Raw genomic sequence first — 22268 nt, forward strand, 5'->3', positions numbered from 1 at the left:
TGAGCATCTTGCAGGTTTTGTCACCCATATGAAAAAACTTGTTAAAAATAAAACAGAAAGAAAGCATGACTGTACATGCTCCACAGTAACATTTAGAGCAGCTACAACAGGCCAAGTATAATAAGACTGTATCAGTGGTAGTCTCAGATTCTGATAGTGGTACTGAAGCAATACTGTGCATTGCACTGAACTCTGTCATACACACACATATACATATGTTACGAGAGATGTAATCACGCTCTCCAAAGTTATAGACTGTATACAAAAGATGGACATAGCCATGATGTCACCTGGTCATTTAGAGTTCTGTCAACCAATATGTTTTTATTTGTTTGTTTTATTTTGTTCTCAAGCCAAAAGTGACCATATTTAGATCAAAGGCTGGAGTTTTGTCAGCTAATGCTAGCAAGAATTGCTGGTTTATTGCATTCATACTGCAGGTGCAACATGCAGACAGGGATTCCTTCTCTTGACTGAGAAGTGACAGACCAATAAGGTACAAATATTTCACTGAGCAAAACTTGAGGGGAAAAATAAGTAGTCTTGGCGAGGATGGACCACACATGCTTCAAAATGCACCAGTAGCACAGACACAGTCAAGGTTTAGTTCAGTGATTGAAATCAACAGAGGGGAAGTCTAACAGGCAGCTATTGGCTATCCGGTTGTTAAGTGATGACGTGACGAATCCTACTTCCAGGATTATCTCAGTCGTTCTCCTGGCTGAAGTTTGGTCCTTTTACAGCATCCTGCCATGCGATTACATTTGTTCCTGACCACCGAGAACACTCACGTTAACTTTTATCGAGTGGAAAAAAAGTTAGCTTGTTTATATTATGCTAACATAGCAGTGTCGCTAGCGGTCACGTAGCACATCATTATATACCAGCTAGCTAAACTTCAGTAACCCTACAAACGTCACTGCTGTTTAGTTTTCTGTCTTCATTTATGTTGGAAGTGATAACAGAGCTGTACGTTTTAATTTGTTTCCAAAACCCCGCAGTCAGGACATGGTATATTGTATTTAGATAGAAGCTAGCGAGCTAACTTCCTGCTAACTTCTAACTCCGTTAAATGTCATAAATTCCGTTTTCATGGATGCCTGGATGTTAAACTCAGTTGTTACACCTGGTAGAGCAGAACGCTGATCATTTTATTAAAGATGAAAGACTTTAGACAGTTTTTCAACTCTCAGTAATGCCATAGTGATCGTTTGATATATGGACCTGCAGCGGAGTTTAGGCCCAGACACGGTTAATGACGTCAGACTGAACGACCGGATAGCTGTTACCTGTCGGTCAAAGGCAACACCTTGGAGTTTTGTTTTTATCTTTCCTGTCTGAATTTGGACATTTTAATATAGTAATCAATGGTAGTCCTTTTTGGAGCCACACTCAAGTTTATTAGACTTTCCACAGTTCTATATGCACTTGACTGAAAAATCAGTAGCACTCCCCGTTAACATTGCTGTGTGTTCTTCGCTAACTCTGACTCACTCTTTAACATTTTTTCTGTGTCTGTCTTCCAGCTGAGGCCGTTGACAGCGACCCTTCCAGGTAAATAGACTTTATATGCAGCTGAGAATAAATCAGTGTGACTGAAATGGAGAGAGTACAGAGGACATGGAGAGAGGACAGTGATGGGCTAAATTTAAACCAAAATTGCTTTTTCCATGATGTATACGAATCTATTTCTAGAGGGGCGGACACCCGACTTTGCAGTTATCAACAATACTACATCTTGACTGTCACTATGGGATCATGCATTTTATCTATTATATTTCCCAGAATGCAATGTGCTCGGTCAGTGCGCGTTCGGAAGTCCAGACCTGTTTCCCAATTCTGCCACACACTCTTCAATACAGACATACTGTCCTACATAGAGGTAACACTCACATTCATTCACACAGAAAACCAAATCCGCTCTTCATTTGTTTTTACTTGTCTTGTATTGTTTGCTGCGCTGCTGTTCAAACCTTCCAAATGAAAACCTGCCACATTGATGCAGAAGAATTGGGGATTGTTGAGGGTTCTTGCAGCACATGCGCACAATGACAGCCCCCCACCCCCCTTGCCCCCTCCAGTGTAGTTACTGCTGCCTTCGTGTGTATGGTCATGCTTATGGCTTACTGCTGGCTTTCTCTCCTTTCAATCCATTCCCCCTTTTATCTCCTTCTCTCTCTCTTGTGAAAGGATTAAAATGCACTGGCCTCTTTGCTGCCTCCTCTCGACTCCTCTATTCAGTGTGTGTGTACATGAGCGTATGTGTGCGTGCGCGTATGCTTATGTGTGCCTCTTCCCACTGCCTCTAAATCTTTATTCCCCTTATTGTCCCCTCTCCCTTCTCTTCTAATCTGCTTTTTCTGTGTCCCCGCTCTGCTGTGTTTGGCTTGGTGCAGAAGAAGAAGGCGAATGTCTCGGACACAGGTACTCAGCACCGTCTGTGTGACTGCTTATGCAGTGCATGCAGACTTGGGACTGTTTACCACAAAAAAGCAGTCACCATGTCTAAGTCGTGTCCAGTGCAGCTTTTTTCAGGGAAGTTTTAGCAGCAGGTGTAAAGCTCTCTTTATGAAATGTGTATGCAGTATTCCCCCTTCAGTCTGGGTCTCTCATGTTCATTAGCCAACTTGTAAATCACTTTGCTCAACCTTTTACGATAGAATGTGCTATAGAAATAAAATTGACACTGGCAGCCTGGCCTCAGCAACACAGTAAATGTTTAATCTACTGAGGCCCTGAAAAACTGGTGAAATACTCTTAATCTCACCATTTGCATGTTTACATACAGTACAACAGCTGAAAGTCATAGAAGTTGCTGGGTTTTTATTTATTTACGTTACATCTATAGTTGTACTATATAATACAGATTTTTTTTTCTGTGTACATCTCATCTCTTCATTCTCTTCATCATGCCTTCCACACACATTTGAGTAGAGTTTTTCACAGACTAAAATGCCCAGTAGACAAAAAAGAGCAGACAAGAAAAACTGGTGCAGCTGCAAATGCACAGTCACGTTAAGCTCCAATTTAACAACCAAAGAGTCAAAAATATTTCCCATTTTCTCTCATTTGATGATGATGATAGCTCAGTCATTTCAATGCACACAAAAGTTCAGGCATGAACTTCTGTGCACAATCATGAGACTGGCAGGTTGAGTTTATTATGAACCTCATAATAATGATATTAATTTTATGCATCAGTGAGGAAATTGCCTAAAAATCACCTTGACTGATGAGCTATCAAATTGACAATCATTATCAGTGTCACCGCCCTAATTTACTGTAGCACTTTTATCGTTGAAAATATCAGCTGTAGGTTAGCCTAGCATAGCGCATAAACTGGATGCAGAGAAGAAGAGTTAGCTGAGTTTTGTTGAAAAAGTTGTTTTTTCTAAAATATTTTTAGAAATATTTATGTTTCTATATAAATATTTATATGTTTCTTTTTTGTGTTTGCCTTAAACTAACATAGGACACTGTCAGTCTGCATGCTAGCTCTTGTTTCCACTGTGCTAGGCTACTAGCTTTAGCCAAAGTCTTTCTAGAAGTAAGTCTTGTGACTGGTAATGCCCCTGTGCAGTTATGTGGGCAGTTATTTTTGATGCCCCTATTTGAATGAATGATAAAAGAGCCATAACCCTTTAATTATCGCTTGGTCTTAAAAACATCATGTGTAGAATCGACAGTCGAATCTGTTTAGAAAATGCTTTAAAGGTTAGCTAAACTTTTCCTGTGCATGTGCAAAGTTTCATTAAGGCTGCATATTCCATCTGAATCTTGCAGTAATACAAAAAGGATCATCATTACATTACAGAAGTGTCCCATAGATTTCTATTCAGGACTCTTTAAGTCCTGAATAGACTTGCTGTCGACTTGCTTTTATAAAGTCTTTGTTTTAGCTTCACATAATGGACACGGTGGCATGTCAGTCCTAGACTCACCACAAAACCAATAAACACGTTCCCCCAAATGCATTTTGTTCATATTTTCACCTGATGCCAGTACGAACAGTTTCACTACTCATCCACAAGATTTAGTTTTTATTGTTATGTAACTCAGTGACTTCAGTTGAATTTACAGGGATAATAGTTTTTAGATACTTGTAGCCAAGCGCCCTTAAAAGAACCTCAATTGATGAAACTTGTACTTTTCAGTCATCTTTAGTTTCTTGCATTGCATCTTTCTGCCTTGCATATTTCCCTTCCCTGTTATTGGTCTTCCTTTCTTTCATCCTTTTTTTTCCTCCCCCTCTCTTTGCATCTCCCTCTGCACTCTGTTTCTGTCTTCAGCACCGCATTCTCGTCTCATCTCTCTTCTTCTAACCGTCTTTTTTCTGCAGAGCTCTGGACAGCAGATTCCTGTGGTGGTTGAAAGCTGCATTCGCTTCATAAACCTTCATGGTGAGTCAGTTTTTGTCATATCAGTAAGTCATGCTTTGAGAGCTTTGGACAGTGAAAATGAGTAGGTGGAAGGACCTGTTTTGTATTTTTTTGTGCACTTCTGCATATCAGGCATCTATGAACGCGTCATATGGTGTGAATATGTGTTTGTGTGTATCGCAGGCCTCCACCATGAAGGAATTTTCAGAGTTCCAGGCTCACAGAGGGAGGTGAACCTCCTCAGAGATGCATTTGAAAGAGGTAAGTGCTTTCCTCGTTTTTTCTTTTGTTTTTTTTTTTGTTTGTTTTTTGTACATGTGCTGAGATAGCAGAACTTTTTCCTCAGATGGAGAAAACTAAATCAAAGAAGAGAAGTTGTTTATTTACATTGCAATAAATATGTCAGTTAAAGTTTACACAATTAAAACTGCAGAACACTATAGTTGTTCCATTAGCACAAACTAGTGGTTTACATAAACTGTGTTTGCAATGAAGCCAGAGCCAGTGAATGTAAGTCTAGCATAACTGAGGGTTGACCTCAATCGAAGTAAATTTTAGCGACTCGAATGACTGAGCTGGATCATTCATGGCCATTTATTTACACAGGAATACTACATTTGTCTTTATCAAGCTTGCAATGTTTCCCAGCCATCTATCTTCTTCCACTTATCCAATTCAGGGTCATTGTTGGGGTGGCTCGTGGATTCAAACCCAGGAAACTTCCTGTCATGGTCCTGGGATTTTTGAGTTTGGAATTTTGAACATTTTTAGTTTTGTACAATCAGTTGGGTTTTTTATTACTCACAAAATGAGTTTGATGTCTTTAGATTCTCTTTAGTTCCAGTTTCCATTTGTACTAGAGATTTATTAATCCTCAACGTTTGATTTCCTTTTATTCACCAATCTCTGTGGTTTCATAGTTTCAGGTGTTTATTGTTTAGATTTTTATTCTTTTCTGATATTCTTTTCTTTGTTCCCATTAGGTAGTTGTTTTCCTTTTCTCATAACCTTAAGTAGTTTCTGCTGTGTAATTAAAAAAAAAAAAAATAATTTGTCTACCTAGTTTGCCAGTGAGTCCTGTATTTGGGTCCTGTTTCTTCCAGAACCATGACACTTTTTTGTTGTTGCTGTGAGGCAGTGATGCTAACTACCACACCAACATACCATCCTAAAATGGTTTAATGTGATTAATTATAGTTTTTCAACCATCCATCCATCTACCAATCACCATAGGGCTAGATGCATGCTACATTCTGGGCCGTGTCAGTAATCAGTTTTCAGTTATTGTTTTGGCATCAATGTTCCACCAAATCATTATGCCATATGTGACTGTTTTAGACAGGATGCACTGCCTGAAACCTTATCCACACACACACACACACACACACACAAAACATTGTCCAAATACCCCAGCAAGTTTGTCTGCAGCCCGCTTGCCCATCTGCTCTGGATGCTCAGATGTCAAATTGCATGTGCCTCAGGATATCTCTGAACCCTAGTTTAGGTCTGACATGGTTTTTTGTTTTTTTGATGAAAAAGATAATGTAAAAATTATTAACTTCCCGCTAACCACTGGCCACAATGAGTTTTAAGAAACACCCCACAACAGCACACATAAAATAGGTCTGGGAGAAATTACAAATATAATACGTCTATAAACAAATATCTGCATATGACCACACAGATATCTGTAGGTAGAGGACATGACTTTTGGTTCTAAAAGCTTTCTGGTTTCTGGTCCGCTTCTAGTTCGGTTGGTACTGACAACCAGTGGCTTTGTTTGCGAGCTTGTAAAAAGGTCATGTGAAGTGCAGAAGACTAAACGGTTTTCCCAAATCAACCACAAACTACTGGCTGTTATCTGACAGTTTTAGCTTCTTAATAGCGCTTTGCATTCATAAACAAGAACTAGTACACAACGTTTTGGCTCAAATGTTCTTTAGTTACATCCCTGAAAAGCAGACCATGTTCCAAGAGGCTGACACCAACGTTACAGTGTCCTCCTCATGATTCTGCAAGGGCTTGGATCTGCTTGGAGAGCACCAAACATAGCACTTTCTTCACTTTTCTTTTCTTCTGTGTTGCAGTTTTTAATAACAAAGCTGTTCATCATTTTCTCCTCATGTGGATGTCGCTTTTTTGAGAGAGAGAGAGAGATATTTTTAATGTGTGTGAGTGAAACAAATCCTTTCAGTTTACTCAAGTGGAACTAAACGAGTATAATGTTGTCCATGTTGTCAGCAGCTCTTCATGATTGAGTCAGCAAGCGAGTATTAACCTGTAACCTGGTCTAAGTTAGATTGCAAATACATCTTACCTTTACAGTTTTACAAATTCTAACTGGCATTAATCCTTTTTGCCAGTGACTTTCATCATCTATTTGCTAACTTTGTCTTTTCAGCGCTGAGCTGGTAGCATGCAGTTTACACTGTGAGATCTGAGACAACAACATAGAGCTAAAAGGCTTCATAGAGTGAAGGAAAAAGCTCATGCCTGTGTCCTCTGCTACTCCGATTCAGTCATCTCACGTGTGTTTAACCTCTGTGTAGGAGAGGATCCTCTGTCAGATAGTGAGTGTGACCTGGACTCTGTGGCCGGTGTGCTGAAGCTGTACTTCAGAGGCCTCGAGCCTCCTCTCTTCCCCTACGACAGCTACACTCAGCTGCTGGAGTGTGTTCGTAAGACCCCTTATGTAACTTCTCTATGTGTGTGTGTGTGTGTCAGTTTTCAGATTGTGTACTGGTTTCACTTGGGCTTTTTGATGTCTGCTTTCAGTTACTCGAGTATTTCTGGAACATTGTAGTTCCTAGATGCTTTCTCAACCTTGGTTAAGCTGACTCAGCCCGTCACGTACTGTGCAGTGAACCGTTTTTTGCCTGTGATCCTGTTTATCTTGATATAACTTCACTGATGCTCAAACATAAAGCAGCAAAAACAATGCAGCGTTGATGCAAGAAGATGCAACTTATACAGTTGGTTCTTGCAGCGCTTAGTTTACTGTGTGTTTATCCCTTCCACTATCTCCCTGTTATTTCTGTAGGTGTCTTCCCAATTCTGTTTTTTTATTTTTTCAGGACAGATGCTCTGAGTCACAATTTGCACAGCTAACCAGTGCTGCAAACCTGCCTTGGGGTTGTTTACTCCCCTTAAATTTGTAGATTTTCCATTAATGGCATAGCATAATCAATCCATCCTCCTCGCCTCTTTCTTTAAGGAAGGATTTTGGGTGAATTTTGGTCAATGCAGGCTTGGAAAAACTTAAATGCAACAACTAAAAGTTTTAGTTCATCAGGTCATTTAGTTTTCTTCCTGTCATCAGAAATCGAGGAGGAGGTGGAGAAAGCCGTCCAGATTAAAACGATTGTCTCGACCTTCCCAAGGCCTCTCCTCATCGTGATGCGTTACCTTTTTGCTTTCCTCAACCAGTAAGTTGCACCAAAACCCAGTGTGGGATATTTTCACATATCAGATATGTGCCATGCTCATAAAACTGCACACTCGTGCCAGAAATAGAAAGTCACCATGTGCGTGTTTGTGTTTCTCTTTTTTTCCTCAGTGTGTCTCAGTACAGCGACGAGAACATGATGCAGCCCTACAACCTGGCTGTTTGCTTCGGTCCAAGCCTGCTGAGGGGGATGGATTCTGATGACGCTGTTGCTAGGCAGCCACAGGTTAACGACCTTGTCAAGACCATGATCCTTCAGCATGACAGCATCTTCCCCAGCCAATCGGAGCTGCCGGGCCCTGTTTACGAGAAGCACATGACTCTGGAGCAGGAGTACTGGTGAGAGGAGTACTCATTGATAAAAATGTTGTTTTTGCTGCAAAAAGACAACAACTCTAAGTTCATAACAGACAGCAATTTCAGTGAACACAACGCAAAGTAAGAAAACAACTTTTTCAGTTTGACATCAAAAGCAGCAAGTTGCGACCTGCTAGTCATGAAAATAATGTTGTCTAGTCCCTTTGTTAACCCTTTGTTTAAGCCAACGTTCATTGGATTGGCTGCCCCTCACAAACTGATGGTTTGAAATGCAGGTGGGTGAGGCTCTTTGTTTACATCAAACTACAGAGGACTGATTTCAAAGACACCCTGAAAATCAAAGTGTAAAAATTCTGCAGCTGGCTAGTTCATTTTGCAGAAATTTACTTGTAGCAACTCAAAATGGTACTCAGTTTGTATGCCCCCACCTGCTCGTATACATGCATCACTACAAATGAGATGGTGGATAGTGTCCTGGGGATGTCTTCCCACATCTGGACCATCACTGAGCTCCTGGATAGGCTGAGGTGCAACCTGGAATCATCAAATGGACTGAAACATAATTTCCCCGAGGTGTTCCATTAGGTCAGGTGGGGTCCTCAGGCCACCACATGAAGTCTGTTTCACATTGTTGGTCAGAGACATCCACACCAGTGTCCTGCTGGAGGTCATTTTGTAGCTCTGGCAGTTCTCAGCCTGCTCCTCCTTGCACAAAGGAGCAGATATCTGTCCTGCTGATGAGTTAAGGACGTTCTACATCCCTGTCAAGCTCTCCTAGAGTAACTGCCTCTCCCGGAGTCTCCTCCATGCTCTTAAGACTGCGAGGAGACACAGCAAACCTTCTGGCAATGGCACGTATTGATGTGCCATCTTGAGGAGTTGGACTACCTGTGGAACCTCTGTAGGGTCCAGGTATTGCCTCATGCTGCCAGTAGTGACACTAACCTAATGCAAAACTAGTGAGAAAAACTAAAAATACGAGGAGGGAAAAAAATGCCAGAGGCCTCCAGCTTTAAAAGCATTTTTGTTTTAGGGGATGTCTCATTGTTGCCCCTCTAGTGCATTAACACCAAAGCAGCTGAAACTGATTAATACTCCCTCTGCTACAAAACTGAGAGGATCAATATCCCAGAAATTCGGCTGATGTTTGATCCTGTACTCGGATTAAAAAGTGTACCTTTGGGCTTTTTTGAGCAGTAAATTAAGTAAATACATAAAAGTGCCTATCACACTCAGTCTGAAAAGATATTTGTTGAAGTATTTACTGTCGTCAGTAAATAATTGGGCAGCAGCCTTTTTGCTCCAGAGATTTGTTGTTCATGTCAAACTTTTAAGACTCAGGCTGAGATGGTTCCAAGTACATAAAGCATCTTCGCCCCTCAGCCCCCTTTTCATGGTTCATCCTCTTGAAACAGAATTTCATGCCACGCCAAAGGCACTTCTGTGTAGCTCACAATGCTTTGTGTAAAAACATAACGCTTAATGCTATTAAGCCGATTGCTCGCTAAAATGGAACACTAGCCTCCAGGCTAACCCCCTACAACCCAAAGTCACTCTGTTTCCTTCATGATCTTTTTATTAAAAATCATTCTGCATGACATTAGACCAAGCCTGAGGTTTTAGGGTCATTTGGGAAATCTCACAGCAGTATGAAGTCTTGCATAAAGAGAGGCTGTGGTGTGACAGTTAGCGGAAGAGAAGAGGAACCGAGCATGACTTTGGTTTTTCTGCTTTTCTGCAGTGAACCAATCACAGAAGAGGGAGATGGGGAGACTGAGCATCTGCCCAGTGAGGATGGTCAGTACACATAAGCACCAACCCTGCCACATTATTGTACTGTTACACCACAAAGGTACATTATAACCTTGCTTTGTGTGTCTGCTGGTGTGTACAGAATGGGAGGCGGTGGCTATGTTTGACTATGTGGCAAGATCCCCGGCGGAGCTTTCCTTCAAGCAGGGAGAGCCTCTCATCCTTCACAGCAAGGCCTCTTCTGATTGGTGGCGAGGAGAGGTGGGAGGGGTTAAGGGCCTCATCCCTCACAAGTACATCAGTGTGCTGGAAGGGTGAGTGACATTTCTATGTCACATAACCACTGCCAAAATGAAATTTCATGACACCCTTAAGGCATCATTATCATTTCATACAGAATTTACTGTTTTTGCCTGCTATTTAGGTCAGTTTATTCAGTGGCACAATTCAAAGTGAAATTAAGGCAAATCGGTTTCCCTGAGTGAGCGCCACGGCAGCCTGCAGTATGACTGGATAGATTTTTTTTAATAACTAATACATTTGGATACTGTTAAGGTTTAAAGTTAGGAGTGTGGCTGCTTTGAATGACAAGTGCCGACATGGGCACCTTGGGTAATTCGATTCACTGAACTGGACCTCTCCATTACAAATGGCCCCACTAATATTCTTTATCAGTTAAAGTGACAGGAAGTGACAAAATGAAAGAAAAACAGCGTCTGTGTGTGTGTGTATGCTGATTGGATGCCATTAAATCAGATAAACTTGTAGAATTTAAAACCCAGAAGTGGAGAGAGAAAGTATTTCAGCATCAATTCATATTCTCTGCTTGTGTGTAGGTGTCTGAACTGCATATCTAATTCATAGTGCCTTATACCAATCCACAGTTATCTCTAATACAGATATGAAGAGATAACAGTGCTATGATATCCAACATTTATCAAAGTTAAAAACTGTGGCCTCAAACATTCCCAGGAGGGTGATTAAATATCAGTGCAGACTAAGCACCATCAGGACATCACAAGTTTCTCAAAGGTCATTTTCTTTTTTGAGGAGCTGTCGCTTTATTTTGAAGTTATTTTGTTCTTGTCACATATAAGTTCACCTCTGCTGCTGGTCCCTCCTACAAAACGTTTGTTGCTCAGTCTTCATCCCATATTTAAAACTGTACTGCTTGTACTTTCTCTTGTGAAATATATATCTCTCTTCTTCTCCTCCCTTAGGTCAGATCGAGGGAAAAGAGAAGAAGGAGGGGGAGGTGGAGGAGGAGGCAGCACTGGAAACCTGACAGCAGAAGATCCACAGACAGAGAACACAACCCGGTACACAGAAGCATACACAAATGAACAAACACACTCAAATGCACACTGCGGTTTATTAAAAACATGTAATAGCCATAAACATCTAAGTACACAAACTCATACGTCTACACAGCTCCACATTTTTGTACAAAGAAGCATATAAGCTCGTGTGCGTAAATAGACTTGAAAGTTCAGATGTTTCTGTGTGTGTCTTCACAGGATGCGGGTGAACAGCGATAGCGCTTCGTTGCCAGGACGGCAGAGAGGAAGTGAGGGGAGCCCTAGTCGAAAGCCACCAACCTCCCCCGCCACACGACACCTGCCAGTGTAAGACTCGCACTTATCTTGACGCACTGCAGGCCTCATGCATGTTCAGCGTTACTCAGATTGATATAAATTAGGTTTGCAGCCAGTTGAGACTGTGAATAAACTCTGTTCAGGAAAAAACTGCATGAGGGGAAGTAATGTACACGTGAGAGCCGGGAAGTTTTTGCATTACATTTTTTGTACAGCACCACATCACCCTCTGTTTGGACTGCTTACTGAGAGTTACAGTGGGAGAAAATAAAACTGCCATTATCTATATACGTGTGCATCTATCTATACAAACAATGTGCAACATTACCATTTACATAGTAGTACAGAGTCTTTATTTGCATACATCTGGTCATTCGCAAACTGAAGGCATATTACATCCACTGTAATATCTCATTTTCCATTTACAGTCAGGTACATTCAGTCATTTCTTTAGGTTATGTATTACAAAAAACTGTATCATAAGTCTACACAGAACTTGCAACAAACTGATGCATTCTCATTAACTTTCCCAAAGTTTTACAGCTTCCTCCAGAGTAAAGGTGCACGCTTCTCACCTGGCATTGACAGCTGAGTTAAACAGCAATCTGACAGCCTACACAATAATTCGCTTCAATTCAATTGTTTATTATATAGCACCCAATCATAACTCAAGGCTCTTATTACCGTAAGAACCCTACAATAACGTCTATGTAAAAGTGTAAACTATTTAAGGGTGGGTGATTTTTCCCGAAGTGGTTGTGGCAATCACCAGCCAATCAGGATTGGTGGAATGAGACTGTTGCTTTTGAGAAATACGCAGGGAGGAGCATCCCATGGTGAGACATTGAAACGAATGCTAGGATTGAGAACTCACTTTTAACAGGAAGAAACCTCCAGCAGAACCAGGCTCAGGGAGGGGCAGTCATCTTCCTTGACCAGTTGGGGGTGGGGGAGTTGGGGGAGGAATAAAAGACAAGCTGTGGGTGATTAATAATAACAAATAATAATAATTAAATGCAGACTGGTGTATAAACACATAAAGAGTAAAAAAAAGGTGAATGGAGATGAAACACTCGGTCCATCATGGGAAGCCCCCAGCAGTCTAGACCTATTGCAACATAACTAAGGGAGGGTTCAGGGTCACCTGATCCAGCCCTAACTATAAGCTTTGTCATAAAGGAAATTAAGCCTAACCTTAAAAGTAGAGCGGCTGTCTGTTTTGGTTTTTTTTAATGTTTCAGAACTCTTAATAACAGTGCACTATTCTGGGTTAAACTGCTAGTCACTACTCTTGTATTTTTCAGTTTTACTTCATGGTGCCGGTGTCCTTGTGTCTTTGTATCAGTAGCCCGACACACTGATGCAGAAATTTGTCCATTTGGCTCATCTCCACAGTATTTCTGAGAAAAGCTGCAGCTGCTTACAGGTTTAGGCGGGAGCAGGACTTTCTGCTGCTGAGGATGAGGAATTAGACTTTGTGGATTTATGAATCAGATTGTGGAAAAGCAGAGCTACAGCATAGAAAGTAACATAGCAGGTCAGAACACTGCTTTCCACAATTGCACAATTCAGCTGTAGAATAAATGAGGCCAAGCCCAAAACGTTAGTCTTTATAGCGTGAGAAGATGGAGAGAAACTTTTCCAACACATTAAAGTAAGGTTCAGATCAGAGGTGGCATCTGCTCGTGTCTTTCAGCATCTCTGTTAAGCTGTTTATGTTTTTTTCTTTCAGGTCTCAGGAGCGAAGGCACACGTTGGACACTCTGAGACAGGGAAACTTCAGACCCCCTGACAGACCTCCATTCATTCAGGCAGAAAGAACACCAATTGATAAGGTTAGTGGTGTGCCATATTCAACCCTTTGTTAACAACCAAAACAAAAGCATTACATTAAGAAACATTCTAAAATGTGGGTATGACTTTTTATAAAAAAAACATCCAGAAGTTCAAATGTATGCACAATATGAAGCAGTAACTTTGCTGGTGGTGTTTTTTACGATGTTTCATCTGACGAGTGTTAGCTTGCTAGTTTTGCTCGTTGACGTTAGATTTATATTAGAGACTTTTGCATTGTGGCTCACAGCTGCAGGTCTATTTTTGCTTTAAAATGTTAGTTTTAGAGTTGCATCTCTGTCCTGGCTTGCTTTACTGGGTGTTTATTATGCACTCACATAGTCTAAAAGTAGATGTTGGTGCAAAATATGAAGGTTGGTATTACTACATAAAGACTATTAAAAGCAGCCGTGGTGGGCTTTGGGGGTTTTTTTTGCTCTTCTTTCTGGTTAACACCACTAATGCAACTGTGAGAAAGGCGGTTATATATATTCAGAACTGATGATTAGAGAGGGGAAGTACTTTTTATTTTACAGAGAAGGGCTCTAGATAGAAAAATCTGAAAATCCCCTGGAGCCCACTGAAACTCTGAGGTCTTCATCACGGCTGTTTTTATTAGTTCATTCCATTTATTACTTCAGATTGCTTTAAAAAAAATCATTTAAACAATCAGTTGCCATATTTGTTCCAAGTGACGCATTTTTGTCAACCTGCACAGTAACTTAACTAACCACTTACCACCACTGCAAACCGTGCATGATCAATCACTGCTCTAAGGCATTACTATCATCACATAATTATTTCCCAGCATAGAGAATGTTTAATCAAAGCATGTTTTCACATAATAAGTGTGTGGTTGTGTAGCATTACTTCTTGAGAGCAATTTCCTCATACTCTTTCCATCCTTGTTAAATTGGACAAGCAACGCATGTGATAAAACACTCCGATAATCTGAATAAAGAATGACAGCATCCATTTTCTTGGAAATGGTCCTTTATATCAGCAGTCCCCAATCTTTTTTGCGCCACAGACCGGTTTAATGTCAGACAATATTTTTACGGACCGGCCTTTAGGGTGTCGTGGATAAATACAACAAAATAAAATGATACAATCAAGACAAAAACTGTGGTATTTTGTAAATATAATAATAAATGCAAATTCACTGTGTAATTGTGTAACTTTATTAGCAGCGTCCTGAAATGCACCAACAACAATGAGAATAACATCCTCCTCTCTGCCCCTTAAAGCTCTCTGGTCGCTATGGTAACGCATAAATATTTATTTCAAAATAAGACACACAACTTCAACACGGGAAACTGAGTTAACGATAAAAGCCCCGAAAACCTTAAATTTTACACCCGAGCCACAACTCTGGCGCCCTGGTACCAAACGACTCACGGACCAGTACCGGTCCGTGGCCCGTGGGTTGGGGACCGCTACTTTATATGATATTTGGATCACATCACTTCTTGATTCTGAGTAAGTAACTATGATGTTAGATGTGAGAGTGAATTCATTCTACAGTGAGAACACCACCAACAACTAATGTTGTTCAGTCAGTGGACTTTCTGTTAAAGTCTAGATTAAATTGACTTTGTATACAAAACTCCACCTTCAGAGTCGCTCAGTTATGAGATTCTAAGTTAGAGCCTTCACAAAAAAGTAATGAAAAAAAGGACCTTCCAGTCTTTAACAGTGTCAGGATGCAGCAGTAGAATAATGCAGTATGTAACAGAAAAACTTTGATGTTCACCTCCCCTCCTCCTCCTCCTGTCGCTCTCTCAGGAGATGATCAACCGTCAGATGAACTCGGTGTTCAAGGAGCTCCTGTCTCGCCAGCCTCCCTTGCAGGGGTCTGGCATCACTGCACCTGTGGCCACTGCAGCCCCTGCACCCTCCTCTTCCTCCTCCTCCTCTTCATTGTCCACCTCCTCCTCTGTTCCTCAGGCTGCCCCTGTGGCCAAAAAAGCAGGATTCGGTCTCAGGGGACGGGCCCTTTTCAGACCGGTGGACTGAGACTGAGGAGGGGACAACCAGGAAATTATTGAGTCATTGTCTGACAATGATAATTATCCCGCTGATGCCAATTGTGCATTTGGGAAAGATCTTGATTTTTTTTCTTGTTTTTTCCTATTTTTTTTGGACACGTGTATAATAAGTGAGTCTCTGCCATCTCATAGTGCCACTATTCTCTGTGCCGTGTATGTCCAGTGTGTCTGGTTTTGGTCTCTTTTTTTGCTTTGTTGTTGTTTTTTTTAATGGCCTGGTCTGCTTTTGTTCTCCATGCTTTTGGGATTTTTGGAGAATCAGGGATGTGACTTCACCAGACTGACTATTTAAACGCAGTTGCCATGATACTAACTGTACATCAACAACAGATGACTAAAACTGCCCCCTAGTGGCAGGTCTGAGATCAGTTCACCCAAAAACCTTTTTCCTTATTTAAAAGAGAAAAGAAAACTGATCTGGGGCCTGTGTCTAGGAGTGCCTTCACATCTTTTACTCTATATGTTTAATTCACTTGAAAAGATCTGATAATTTTCAATTCTGCATATTATAATAAAAATGTGACCCAGGCAGATGTCTATGGAACCCAAAGTGTTCAGTATTAGCAGCAAAACATTGTGGCATGATAAAAAGAAAGTGCTCCCTGTTTCAATTCTAAAGGTTTGACGCATCACATAATAAAAATAATCTTTAGCATATCTTGAAATTAAGTAAATATAACCTCAGATGAAATACAAAATACAACACATTTTATTGAGGTATTGAAGTGTGTGAAGAACTAAGTACTCCTTTACTGCTTTCATATGAAGTAACAGAAATAGTGTCCAGGTGCTGCTATTCAAATCCACCTGATTAACTAAATCAACAAGCAAGTGTGACCATGTATCATCTGCAATGATCTTGGGAGGCATCTGTTGCTGTCCATCAGTGTGGAAAGGTTTTTTTTTACACTTTCTAAACAGTCTAAAGTCCATCATTCTACAGTGGAAAGGAATACAAGTACAAGTGATAAATATTTAGGAATGTTGCCAATTTTCTCAGGAGTGAATGTCCCGGGAAATTTATCCCGAAGTGATATGAGCTACAACTGAGTGAACAGGCCTCATTTAGAAAGTTTAAGTTATTAGCAGTATACCTAGAAAAACGCTGATCCAATATGGTTTGTATGGAACAGGAAATGGCAGATTTTAAACATGATTGATTATATGACATTAGCTAACTATTTCACCAGTTAATGAAAGTTTACTGTCTAACCCATTTGTTTTTTTTTCCAGCTGACTCTTTTTGGAGAACAACATGCTAGGCACATCATATTTGTTGCTTTATATAAAACATGTTTATTGGAGTTACAGCAGTAGATAATTTAGAATTGGTTTGGTTTGGTTAGCAGCTAACCCTGCTAGCTCAACAGCTAGCAAGGTTAGCTGTTAGCTGCTTTAGGACGGTAGCATACTGCTAAAAAAAAAGCTAGTGAAAAACACCTCTGTCATTAAATAGTGTGTTATTGGAGAAAAAATAATAATAAAACAAAAAGATTTTTTTAAAATATTTTGTGAATATTTTTTGAAAAATTCCTTTCAAGCTAAAAAAAATGATCAAGCAAATTTTTTATAATGATTATATCCTAAATCATCTCACAAATTACAACTTAACATTTACATTTATTATTTTGTTGATTGTTTATTTCATATTAATTTATTGAAAACTGAACACTTTGAGACTCCGTGTGTATTAGCTAGATACGCTGTTAGCATTGAGGTTGGTATACATGGTCTTTGCATAACAGCATGTTGTGTTGAAAAAAACACAGAGAAGAAAAACACATTCCCCTTCATATGTGACGTGGCCTGATATGTTGGCCAAATCTCAGGGCTTATGCAGAGTTAAGGACAGGCTAACTCAGGTTTGGCTTAGAAGGAATAAGAAAGGGTTTTCTCTCAGGTCTTAGGTCGACTTACTCTTCAGCTGGAAACTGTGCCCTTGTCTCGAGAGCCAAAACGGCCCCTATATCAGAGAGGTGTCCGACTCTTTCTCTGATTTAAACTGTGAACACCATGGCGCCATTTTGGTGCCACGATTGAAACCTTTGTCTCATTCATCCACACTTTGGGCCCCCCTTGCTGTGTTTATGGCACCATCATAGGCACTATAAAACATGGACGTAGCTACCGTGATGTCACCTGTTGATGTCTGAGGTCCCGTTTTGAAGCCACAAGATGAACATTTCTGTTGTCGCCATCTTGGTTGCAAGACACTGGATCCAATGAGGACAAGCAGCAGTGAAACTGCTTGCTCAATGGTCGATATCTTGTGACTGACAAGTCGTTAGACAGTGCATGAGCAGAAAATGCCACTGCTAATCTTCCTTTTTGAGACATGATATAACCAAGATTTTACTTTTTATTATTATTGTATATGACCCAAAACAAGTGACTAAAGTAAAGTTTTACCCAAAGACCCCTACAGTCTTTTTCAACAACAGCTATTGCCATCTGGTGGCCTTCAGAGAGAATGCAGGTTTTTAGGCACTTCTGCATTGGCTTTATTTTTAGGACCAGGAAGCATGTTTTTTTCCCCACAGGTCCCATTCAAACGTGTTTCAGGATTCCTGCAGCGAGGTGAACAGCTCCTTTGACTCTAAAAGCATTTTAAAATCTTACATACATCATCTCACATTTTTTGTGTTTCAGTATTGGAAAAATGAAAGAAGAGTTGTTTTGTTTTCACCTTCTTTTATTGATTATGCATCTATGGTTAAAACACCCTGTTGTTCTGGATCACTGTTCGATGATGTCACTAAGTTTACTGCGTCCAACTGTATATGTGGTTAAAAAATGAATAAAGATGACAAAGTGATGAATGGTTAACAGATTGTTGTTGTATTTAAGGGGATTGTTGTTCATTTGACTGGTGTGACTGCCACACGTGGTTCAGCTGAACTCGGGCATGATGGGGGTACAAGTGGTTGCGCTGTGCTTCTGAACATGGCTCTCCAGTAGTCACTCAAAGATTTTGCCTCTGGAAAAATAAGCAACCCCAACTTTCTGCGTGTGACAGTCTCTCTTGCAGTCTGACTCATCACTGTGGTGAATCAGTGTTGTATTAATGTTAATTGAAACATGTTTACGACACAATTGGTCTCTGTGGGTGCATGTGTCATTGTTTCTGTTTTAGGAAACCACACCAATTCTGTAATGCGATCATATGGACCCATCTGCTCCTTCTCCTAAAATAACCCCTTGACACAGCCACCCAACACACACGCACACACACACACACCACACATAGAGAGCTACTGCACTCCTGACACACTAAGTCGGTGTCAGACACTGTAGGTGTCTGTTGTGTCTCTGCATGTCCTGTAAATTCCACTTCAACTTCGAGGGACATTGTGATGAAGCCGCTGAACTGATCTCATTGACATTTCAGATTAGCACTAAGCAGAGCACCCCTGCCCCATCTTTCTCTCCCTCTGAGGGTCTCTGTCAGTAAGAAAGGATTAAGATAGCATTTTGTTTTTTAAAAAAAAAGGTAAGTAAGACATGATTTATTCATATCTTTGCTGTCTCTGTGGTGAATCGTAAATCTTGAATTGAAAGTTTCATAGGAAGCACTGATATATTTTTTCACCTTTTTGATTGAAATGTTCTAAATGCATGCATGTTAGATCCGACCACTGGCTGCACTATATCTAATGCGACCACTGGCCGCACTGCAGAGCTTTCCATTTAAAAATGCTGTCTTAAAATTACCAGCTGCTATTTACAGATTTTGGACTGACTTCTTTTTCGGGAGGCTGAAGAACAGGTGGAAGTGCCAGAGCTCAGCTCACTTTTACACTGGCCTGCAATCAGCTGGAGGAGTGAGTCTCTGTCTGTGGGTTGAATCTAGTTGGCTTCAACAATTCTGCGTGATTCGAATGCAAACATTTACATTTGCTTTTAGCGAAGATGATGATGGTGAGCGACGACTGCCTGGTGGAGTGTAAGATTGACGACAGCGATGAAGACGACGGAGGGGAAGAACAGATAAACACTCCCCCTCCTCCCCCAGAGTTTGCATCCAAATCCTCAACCCCTGCACCCAAAGCTCCAACTCCACCTGGAGCTCTGACTACACCCAGGGCCCCGACTCCACCCATAGCTCCAGCTCCACCTGCTGCTCCTCCTACACCAGCAGCCACTCGTCCTGTCAGCAGGGATCCTCGTGGTATCAACCAGCACCTAAAGGTCCTGATGTTTGTTCTCTTTATTATGAGTCTGCTTTGTCACAACATCTGCCCTTGAGTCCTAAAATCCAGATGTCACACACAGTCCTACCAGAAAATTGTTTTTTTTAACCTTCTACTTGGATCTGACCAGTCAGAACTGTTATCTATATCTAAGACAAAATATCTATCTAGACTATCTTAGTTTTTAAAATGCTGCACACTTGTGAGACTGCACAATCATTTTCACCCTCATTTTCCCATCCGACAGACAGATGTCCCCGTTTATTTTTTATTTTTTTTATTTTTGCCTTTTTTGGGAGGGGGCTCTTTCTCTTTGGAAAGAGTTAAATGGGACAATCTATAGATGACACAAATAAAACCCCAAAGAACACAACAAAATCTCAGATAAGCCACACATGACACATTTCATTTTCCCAAACTTTGTGACATTTTGATAATAAAACGAATTTAAATCATTTTATATTGTTTTATTTTGAAGTTAACTACATTATTTTTAATCATTTTTAATATAACATTAAGCTGACCAGAAATGCTGTGAATGGTATTCCCAGAGTGATCGCTCAGATACAGATATTCCAGATAATTTCTTGCTGCAAACATAGTTTCCAACACGAGTTGTCTGAGTGAAAAAACATAAAATATAATAAATTATTTCTGTTATAATGGAATATCTAGGAATAGGAATGAAATAGCTTTCAGTACAGATACACAAACCAAAACCTGCGTGTTCCCAAAGCACATTGTGCATGGTTGTCATGTTAAAGATCTAACTGATCAAGATAGCGGTTAAAACTATCCTGATAAAAACAGAATTAACTTTGCCTAGTTTATTGTGTTCAGCCTCAGCTTTCTCTCCTGTTACCTTTTACAGGTGGAGGTCAGTGATGTGTTGGCAGAACCCAGCAAACCTCACAGCATAGACCAAGTGTGGATTTACAGCGTCACTGGCTTTGAGAATGCTCGTATCTGGACGTACCAGTGCCTCTCCTTGCTTTTTGCTGTGCCCTGCGCTCTCGTTTGTGGCATTTTCCTGGCCATTCTTGCCTGCCTTCATGTCTGGTATGTTAGAGAGTTATTAAATATTTCTCCTCTGAACACACATTGCTTTATCTGCAAATAACCACAAACACACATCCACAGTATTATTAGGATTATTGGCATGTTTTTTTTCCTAGCAGGAAAGAGTGTAGTTAGCCTCTAATGAAACATCAGACCCAGCCTCTACTTTAAAACATGTTCAATATAACATTTGAGTGCATGGACTATATATCAGAGATGGACAAAGTTGTCACCTAACCCCTTACATATTCGTCTCTGCCCAGTTCATATCAGCATCCTGTTTTACTGTGTGCATACAGTTAGGATTAGGACTAAGGGGCAGTGGCAGTTCTTTATGGCACAATTCACATGTGCAGAAATAAGTATGCAGACAATCACATTATAACAATGTCACATGAATAAAACTCTCTTCTAGACACTGAGGAAGGTTCACTAAAATGAAACCTCAGTGGACTAAGGTCATAAGTACGGAAGAGCCCACTTTTTTTTTTTCCAGTGGCCCTAATCCTCTTCCATACACAAGCAAAAGAAACCTTATTTACAGTCTTGGCTATCCTGTTAGCAGTATTGCAGATGTCTCACTTATAAATGTAAAAGGATTTTTGGGTCAAATAAGATTTTGTTGTTGTTGTACTGCAAGTGTAGTCGCACCACAGCCAGCAGATATTCAGCAGTACTAATTTTCAGCTTTGTTACATGCGCGCAGAAATTTCTCCAACTTGTGTGAATCTTTTGATTATGTCCTATAGATGATGAGATATGTAGAATCTTTGTAAATGTGCAGCTGTTGCAGCTTTGGACAAGTCTTGTGTTTTTGTTACTGGTGTTTGAACAATTGTTTCACAATTTATAGATGCAATTGTTTTGCAAGCTGGTGAACTTCTGCCCCTCTTTACTTCTGAGAAACTCAGCCTCTCTTCCTGTAGCTGTTTGCCACATGAGTGTTCAGACACATTACACAGGTGTTTCTGCTGCCTAAGCCGTCTTCACTAACTTACTCTGATCTTTGTCTGTGCCTAGGTTTCTGGTTCCCTGCATACAGCTGAGCAACACTTTCCTTCCATGCCTGCGGTCCTTGTGTATGTGTGCCGTCAACGTTGTCATCTCTCCATTCTGTGCATCTGTTGCTCTCTGCTGCAGCCAAATCGCAATTTCACTGTCGAACAAGGACTGGATTCAAATGAAAGACAAAGACACAGTATGAATGCAAGATATGCACTCAGTGGGTGACTGAGTGAATGCTTAAATTGGGGGCCTATTTCTCTTTTCTTTCTTTTTCTTCATGTTTTTTTTATTTTTATTTATGGTTTATTAACCTGCTCTGTTAATCCTACTCAAAATGTTTTCTACATGTAAACCAATTTCTGCTATTATTTCCACCATCAGGCTATAAAGAAATGTACTGCTACTACTAATACTACTATTATTATTGTTGTTGTTGTTGTTAATCATTTGATTTCTGGTTTATTTGTATGAAAGCTGAAACAAACTACAAATAAAAATGTCAAGACTTCCACGGGTATTTATTTATTTTGGGTATTTATTTATTTTCCAAAATGAAATAGTTATGAGTGTAAATCAAACAACATTCAAGAAATATTAAGGCCACTAATATTTTGTTTTTAGTTAGTTTTTTTTTTTTAAGTAGA

At 40.3% G+C, this 22268-nt stretch overlaps 2 protein-coding genes across 4 annotated transcripts in view; both read left to right on the plus strand.

Annotated features, from left to right (window-relative positions):
* The window catches only part of arhgap4b (Rho GTPase activating protein 4b), a 32191-nt gene extending 13995 nt beyond the window's left edge, over positions 1-18196 (plus strand). Inside the window, exons 12-24 of one of the 2 annotated variants that reach the window (XM_085144780.1) lie at positions 1527-1554; positions 1786-1882; positions 4340-4400; positions 4563-4640; positions 6929-7057; positions 7699-7804; positions 7936-8163; positions 9884-9939; positions 10037-10208; positions 11115-11213; positions 11412-11519; positions 13222-13324; positions 15108-18196. In XM_085144780.1, coding sequence (XP_085000906.1) covers positions 1527-1554; positions 1786-1882; positions 4340-4400; positions 4563-4640; positions 6929-7057; positions 7699-7804; positions 7936-8163; positions 9884-9939; positions 10037-10208; positions 11115-11213; positions 11412-11519; positions 13222-13324; positions 15108-15338 — 1496 coding nt within the window. In that variant the 3' untranslated portion in view covers positions 15339-18196. Of the gene's footprint in view, positions 1-1526; positions 1555-1785; positions 1883-2396; positions 2425-4339; positions 4401-4562; positions 4641-6928; positions 7058-7698; positions 7805-7935; positions 8164-9883; positions 9940-10036; positions 10209-11114; positions 11214-11411; positions 11520-13221; positions 13325-15107 lie in introns of both variants that reach the window. The other variant, XM_085144781.1, reaches the window with a different exon arrangement.
* Positions 18197-18302: 106 nt separating this feature from the next.
* Positions 18303-22130, plus strand: cav4b (caveolin 4b). 2 transcript variants are annotated; one of them, XM_085144800.1, is made up of 5 exons: positions 18303-18860; positions 19098-19191; positions 19275-19558; positions 20432-20619; positions 21640-22130. In XM_085144800.1, exons 3-5 carry the CDS (start codon positions 19280-19282, stop codon positions 21821-21823), a joined length of 651 nt encoding a protein of 216 aa, XP_085000926.1. In that variant the 5' UTR covers positions 18303-18860; positions 19098-19191; positions 19275-19279; the 3' UTR covers positions 21824-22130. The 2 variants fall into 2 exon arrangements, with proteins under 2 accessions (XP_085000926.1, XP_085000927.1); XM_085144801.1 differs by having other exon boundaries at positions 18303-19558.
* The last annotated feature ends 138 nt before the right edge of the window (positions 22131-22268 follow it).

The sequence above is a fragment of the Neolamprologus multifasciatus genome, chromosome 20, assembly GCF_963576455.1.
Source record: "Neolamprologus multifasciatus chromosome 20, fNeoMul1.2, whole genome shotgun sequence".
NCBI classification, from domain to species: domain Eukaryota; kingdom Metazoa; phylum Chordata; class Actinopteri; order Cichliformes; family Cichlidae; genus Neolamprologus; species Neolamprologus multifasciatus.